This window comes from Macrobrachium nipponense, chromosome 12, assembly GCF_015104395.2.
Source record: "Macrobrachium nipponense isolate FS-2020 chromosome 12, ASM1510439v2, whole genome shotgun sequence".
Classification (NCBI taxonomy): domain Eukaryota; kingdom Metazoa; phylum Arthropoda; class Malacostraca; order Decapoda; family Palaemonidae; genus Macrobrachium; species Macrobrachium nipponense.
The window spans coordinates 93,745,871-93,753,370 of NC_087205.1; the positions used below are offsets into that span (position 1 = coordinate 93,745,871).

Sequence of the window (7,500 nt, forward strand, 5' to 3'; positions counted from 1 at the left end):
CCAGACATTGATGCCGCCCTCCAGCACCTGCTGCAGAAGGATTACCACAAGAGAGAAAGTGGCATACTTAAGAAACTTGTGAGGCTTAATGGCGGAAGTTTGAAAATTCCCCGAAAAAAGAATTATTTCATCAACCTCACGGAATATAAACTGACACCCAAAGAAGAAGATCTCCTTAATCTTGGGCTCAATACCCACGTGATAAAAAAGCCAAACCCACACGCCAAGCGCCTGGAGGTCGAAGTCCTCCTTGATCTATTCAGTCCCTCAAGGACGAAGGTAAGGTCAGGTCGAGCGACTCCCTCCAGCCCTTACTGTTAGCAGAAGCCCTTACCAACCGAGGTGCCCCATACAGAAGCTCTATCCTTACCAGAGAATTGAAAGAAACTGCTAAAAACTTGAAAGCAAACCAAGAAATAACAATAAGAAGGGCAGACAAAGTTGCTGCCCTAGTGCTCATCAAGACCTCTGAATATCACGAGAAACTGGACCAAATACTGGCTGATCAATCCAAATTCAGAAAAATCAACAAGAACCCCATAGAGGGCATCCGACGAGACATTAATAGGACGGTCGAAAGAATCCATGCCGCTAGGAATGCTCCCAGGCTTCCCCTTGCCCAGGGTGACTTTAATCCAGGGTATATTTACGGCACCGTAAAAACCCACAAGCCTGGTAATCCTCTCCGCCCTATTATAAGCCAAATCCCAACCCCAACTTACAAAATCGCTAAGAGACTCAATAAACTCCTCACGCCATATATCCCTGACGGGTATTGTCTACAGTCATCTACCGACTTTTTACGTAAACTCCGAGACTCTCCGTCTACAGGTATCATCGCCTCTCTTTACGTCGAGAGCCTCTTCACGAACGTTCTAGTCGACGACACGATTGAACACATCCTCGCTAGAGTATACAGATGTGAGGACACACAGGCTTTGAACATTCCCGAGGAAGCCCTAAAAGCCCTTCTTGAAATATGCACCAAGAAGGCACCATTCACAACCCACAGAGGACATCTTTATTGCCAGATTGACGGCGTGACAATGGGAACCACATTAGGGGTTCTATTTGCCAACTTCTACATGAGTGCCGTCGAAGAAAGGGTTTTCAATAAGATCCCCTGCCCTCCCCAATACTACCGCTACTTATACGACACCTTCATAAGAGTCGACGGAGAAGAGGACTTTGAAACTTTAAGAAAGACTTTCGAAGAATGCTCCGTCCTCCACTTCACATGTGAACGCAGCGTTGACGGTGCCCTACCCTTCCTGGACGTTCGGGTACAGCAGACCCCTACGGGATACACCACCATGGTTTATAAGAAACCCACAAACCCGGGTCTATGCCTTAATGGGTCCAGCGAGTCCCCAGACAGGTTAAAAGATCTGTGGTAGATGCCTTCGTCCGCCACGCCCTTACACACTGTTCCACATGGAGAGAAACCACCAGGGAGATCGAAAGGTCTACACAAGTCCTCATCAACAAACACTTTTCAAATCACATGGTCGAACGCCAAATGAGGGACTCCATAAATAAATGGCACAAGGAAAGAATGACCGAAACTAATGACCAAAGTGGAGCTATAAAAATATTTTTATAAAAATTAATATTCACCCACCCAATATTTGGAAGAACGAAAAGGCTATAAGGTAAAATAATCCAAGTGAAAAGGTCTCCCCCACTGCAGAAAGTGATAAAATTAGCCTCATTATTTATTACAATAACATGAAAACCAGCCAGCTGCTGCTTAAAAACAACCCGGCGCCCATAGAAACGTCTTTGAAGAGAAGGAGTGTCATCTATGAATTCACATGCCCGGTGGATGGATGCCACCATTCTTATATCGGGATGACCTCCACTAGATTCTCCAAGCGTCTCTCCTGCCACCTTCAAGAAGGGGCCATTTTCATTCACTACAGGGAAAAGCATAACAGGAGACCAGAAAGAGGTGAACTTATAACGAGCAAAAAAATTATTGACCACGCACCGGACCGGAAACGCCTACGTTATCTTGAAGCATTACACATATTAGAGAAAAAACCGACTATCAACACGGTAAAAGAAACAGAATTTCTTCCTACCATCATAAGAAGAAAGAGCACAAGAAACCAACAGACTCTGTATACCGCCACGAGAGAGAGAGAGAGAGAGAGAGAGAGAGAGAGAGAGAGAGCGGGAGAGAACAAGCGGAAGATATGTCACCTGGACAGCTTGCAGCACCTGCCGCCCAGGAGGTGGGTACCCCAACCAACACCCAACCCACGCTAATAACTCCGGCCAGACCACGTAGATCTCAACGCCTCAGGGATAGATTTCGTTACCATCCAACGACCAATTAAAATCCCATGCTCACCGACCCTGCCCACCGATTGTACACGACCTTTGCCTGCTATAAATACTTAGTCAAAACTTATCTTAATTCACTTTACTGTAAACTCTCATAGATGACTGCCTGTGCGCTGTCGACACGTTAGAGGAATTAACCTAAGACAAATGAAATCTTTACGTGTCCTTAGGAGAAACCTAATACACCAGCTACATGCTGACTAGAAAAAGATAATAAGAAGAATTGAGAAGATTCTATACAAATTAAATGTCGTTAAAACAGGTTATAGTATTATTATTATTATTATTATTATTATTATTATTATTATTATTATTATTATTATTATTATTATTATTATTATTATTTCTGGCTTACTAATTTAGTATAATACGCAAAGGGAGACTTTAAAGAATGATGTGACGTTATTCATACACCAAATTTGGATTGTGATTCATTACTGGAAAATGATATATCTTCTAACAAGTTCTTAAAAACACTTACTACTTACGTATTACATTCCTTAATCAAATCATCTAATCCAACCGTCGCCTGGAGGAATTTTCGTATTTCTCTCTGCCACGCCCTCTTTCTTACCCCCTACCCCACCTACCGCCCACCCCACCATTCGCCCACTCCCTACCTCTTTCCCTCACCCATTCAAAAGAATTCACCTTGACATCGAAAGCGAGTTGTGGCCGTTAGATAAAAAATAGCAGGCAAAAAATAACCAAATAAATCTAACTCTGTTCTGAGTCTGTTACTTCTGCCAACAAAGTTCGAAAGTCGTAATATAGTATATGTCTTAAAATGTGACTCATGGCCCTCGCTAGAACTCTGCTCAAGATGGATCTCCATCGAGAACTTTTTTTTTCTTTTTTTTTTTTATTTTTATCGGGAAGGGGTTTTAACTCTTTTCTGGGATTTTAATTATTAGGACATGTAATTAGAATACGTAGTGCTAGGATTGAAACTGAAGGATAAAACTGTACTTCCCATTTGTATATACGTATCTCTTTTTTCTGCAGTTTGCAAGTAATGTGGAAGTATACTCAATTAATATATCCTATTTTATACATACATACGTACGTACATGTGTACATACATACATACATACATACATACATACATGCATACACACACACACATCATATATATATGTATATATATATATATATATATATATATATATATATATATATATATTCATATGTATATATTATTATCATATCATGGATCTACCGTAATATCATTGCTCAGTTAGACGAAATATATTGCATAAATATTGACGTAAGCTTTTAAATATTCATATACAAATATATTTAGTCTAGCTAAACAAGAATATTACTGTGGATCCTCCTTCTATTGTTAACTAAGAAGTACAATACGTTGTTTTCATATTCATATATATATATATATATATATATATATATATATATATACATACATATATATATATATACATATATATATACATATATATATATCATATATATATATATATATATATATATATATATATGATATATATATATATAGTATATGAGTGCGTGCGTGCGTATCAGAAAATACAGAGATTGCTTTACCAAGCCTTTCGGATAATACGACTCGCTTTGGCCCAGTGAAACGAACATAAAATTTACTACGAGAGTATTCCTACATACCCCCCCCCCCCCCCTCTCTCTCTCTCTCTCTCTCTCTCTACCGTTTGTGTCTCTTTCTACATCGAGAAGTGTAACAGAGGGAGATCATATCATCATTACTTCATCTGATTGCTGCCAATGTCTGCTGTTTCGCAGAATACAGATTTCGCTGCAGCAATTTCAGAGGTAAATTTAGAAGCAAGTTCTGGCAGGACACGGTTAATTGGTTTGTTTGTTTGCATGGTATTTTTACGTTGCATGCAACCAGTGGTTATTCAGCAACGGGACAAACGGCTTTCTTTACGTGACTTCCGAACCAAGTCGGGAGTTAACTTCTATCACCAGAAATACACATCTCTTACCCCTCAGTGGAATGCCCGAGAATCGAACTCGCGGCCACCGAATTGGCAGGCTAACACCAAGCCGAAAGCGCCACTGAGGCGCTCACGGTTAATTGGTGATTCGAGATTACCTACTTTTTTGTGTGTGGAAACATCAGGCTGCTCATTGAAAAGTATGAAATTACAGATGATTATAATTTGTCATTACGTACACACGCACACACACACATACACACACATTATATATATATATATATATATATATATATATATATATATATACATATATATATATATATATATATATATATATATCATATATATATATATATATATTTATAAATATAAATGCACAACGTTATTTCTGGATATATTAACTAATATCTAATTCGTCCTGACTAAGGAATAATACCGAAGGGGAATTATAACTGATAATGGGCGAATATTTACACGTGTGTTTGTGTGTGTGTGTGTGTGTGTGTGTGTGTGTGTGTGTAGACACTAATCTATATAACCTCGTCATTAATCTGTGCAACTTTCCCCGCCCTGCCGGCATAAACTAATCTTTAGTTGAATTTTTTTTTCAACAAAACTGGTTTTATTTCGATCCAATTTATTCAGATGCATTTGCATACTGATATGGCGCATTAACGAAAGCAAAAAAAAAAAAAAAAAAAAAAAAAATCTCCGGAGAGTTAAATTTCCGAGCACCTTGCTGCCTGAATTCTAAAATGGTGGGATCTTTGAATTCTGAAGAATTTTAAATAATAATAGATAACAGGTTCTGAGAGTGTTCTTGTTTTTTTCTGAGGGGGTTGTAGAGGTCGACGGAACTGGCATCTTAGCTTTCTTATTTAGTTCACGGCTCCAATGAAGCAAGAAATTGAAAAAAAGGAAAAGGAGAAAAAAAAGATAAGGTCTGACCCTAAAAATAGCACGGGCTCTTCCTTGCAAAGGAGGGAATATTATCTGGGTCGGGGAAAACGGAAACACGGGGAGAGTTCCTTTTCTTCTTTTTTCTTTTTTCTTCTTTTTTGGCAAACAGAGAACTCGTTACAGAATCGTTCAAGTGGTGGACTGCTGATCTCTACAACGCAAACAGATGATATTCATATCAAACAATTACAGCCTGAATCATCTACAAGAAGATATTACCTACTTCTGATTTCTACAACGATGATATTCATAATAAAAAAAAATTACAGCCTGAATCATCTACAAGAAGACACTACCATCCAATTTCTTTACGTCAGATAACCTCTGTTTTCAAGAACTCTTATCCAGGATACGTTCAAACTCTGCAATGTATTCTACCAACTGGTTTCAAGAACTCGATCCAGGATGCGTCCAGACTCTGCAATGGATTCAAATACCGACATCAACTGCCGTCGATATCTTCATCAATTTTTCATTCCACCGATGGACAAAAGGAGAAAATAAATGCTGTAAGTCATTGCTGGACAAAAGGAGAAAATGCTATGAGCCATTGCTGACCCATGAATAATGAATAATAATTCTCTCATAAATGTCGCTGCGTGATATATGCATCGAAGTGTCATTGTCACTCTGAGGGGACCTGGTTCTCGTTCCAAGAAACAGTAGTCATAATGTGAAGTGTACGAACGAAGATGAACATTACCTGGAGGTACAGAGGATTTATTGTTTACTGCTCTTTCTTATAAGAAAGTCTTTGCTTTCCCTGGCTCTTGTAACTTGAAGTAACAGGATCATTTGTCCATATGTACACTGATTTTTTTTTTTTTTTAGTTTTCTGCAAAAGACAACTAAAGTGCCGGCTTTTTCTATCCGCCCTCAGTTATCAAACCCTACTGAGGTTAGAGGACTGCAAATTGGTATGTTGATCATACACCCTCCAATCATCAAACATGCAAAAGTCCAACCCTCGAGCCTCAATAGTTTTTATTTTATTTAACGTTAAATTTAGCCATAAGCTTGCGCCTAGCAACAGTCAACTATTGTCTACAATTCACAAAAACGGTGGCGACTAGTGTGAGCGACAGTGAATTCTAAGTTTACTAACAGGAAAACCAAATCGTTTTTTTATCGAACTTCAAACTGAGTCTCTCTCTTTCTGGTGGACGCTGTTTTGCCTAACAATGACAAATTACATCTCTCTCTCTCTCTCTCTCTCTCTCTCTCTCTCTCGGTAGATGCTCTGTTTTGCCTAACAATGACAAATTACATTCTCTCTCTCTCTCTCTCTCTCTCTCTCTCTCTCTCTCTCTCGGGAAGACGCTCTATTTTGCTTAACTATTACAAATTAGTACATTCTCTCTCTCTCTCTCTCTCTCTCTCTCTCTCTCTCTCTCTCTCTCTCTCTCTCTCTCGTGTGTGGTGTGTGTGTGTGTTTTGCCTAACTACGACAAATTGAATAAATTACGATCAAGGATCGTTGCTTTTTCCTGGTCTCTTTCCTCTCATCTCGTGTTTTCTTCCTCTGGGACAGATAAATGCCGTTTCGCTTACACCCTGCCTAATACCCAAAATGGATCAAAGAATGTCAAGAGAATAATGACGCCCGGGAGATTATACCCTGAATAATGCCAAAAATGGGTCAAAGAATGCCGAGCGAATAATGATGCCCGTGAGGTTATACCCTGTTTAATGATCCAAAATGGTTCAAAGAATGCCAAGAGAATAATGATGCCCGGGAGATTATACCCTGATTAATACCCAAAATGGGTCAGAGAATGCCGAGAGAATAATGCCCCTAAGGTCCCCCAAAAACGCGACAGAAAGAGACATACACGATTGCATCCTCTGAGCTTTAGTAAATCTATTGGGATATCAAAGTTTACAGGAGGCTTGCCTGCATTGCAATCCATTTCACGCACGAGTGCCTATAGCCCCAATTTTCGACGCCCAAGGACGTCCTTGGAATATACCTCGGCTCCAGATCGGCCTCATTTGGCGACAAAAAGCTTTCCAATTTGCATATCAGTTGCATCGTCCTTCTAATTGGATAAGAGAGTGGGGGGTTTAAGTAACTGCGTAAGATAGCAGTGGAAGACTTGAATTCTGTTTAAGCTAATGACTAGATTCACATATATATATACATATTTACACACACACACACACATATATATATATAAATATAATTATATATATATATATATATATATATATATATATATATATATATATATATATATTATAAAAAATTAACGAA

The 7,500-nt window shown here is 38.9% G+C and overlaps 1 protein-coding gene across 1 annotated transcript in view; it reads left to right on the plus strand.

Annotated features, from left to right (window-relative positions):
- LOC135224878 (FK506-binding protein 5-like) overlaps positions 1 to 7,500 on the plus strand; it is a 109,090-nt gene that overhangs the window by 10,627 nt on the left and 90,963 nt on the right. The window contains exons 2-3 of the mRNA XM_064264201.1: positions 1 to 279; positions 624 to 1,257. The exon at positions 1 to 279 is cut by the window's left edge and continues 149 nt beyond it. Coding sequence (XP_064120271.1) covers positions 1 to 279; positions 624 to 1,257 — 913 coding nt within the window. The remainder of the gene's footprint in view (positions 280 to 623; positions 1,258 to 7,500) is intronic.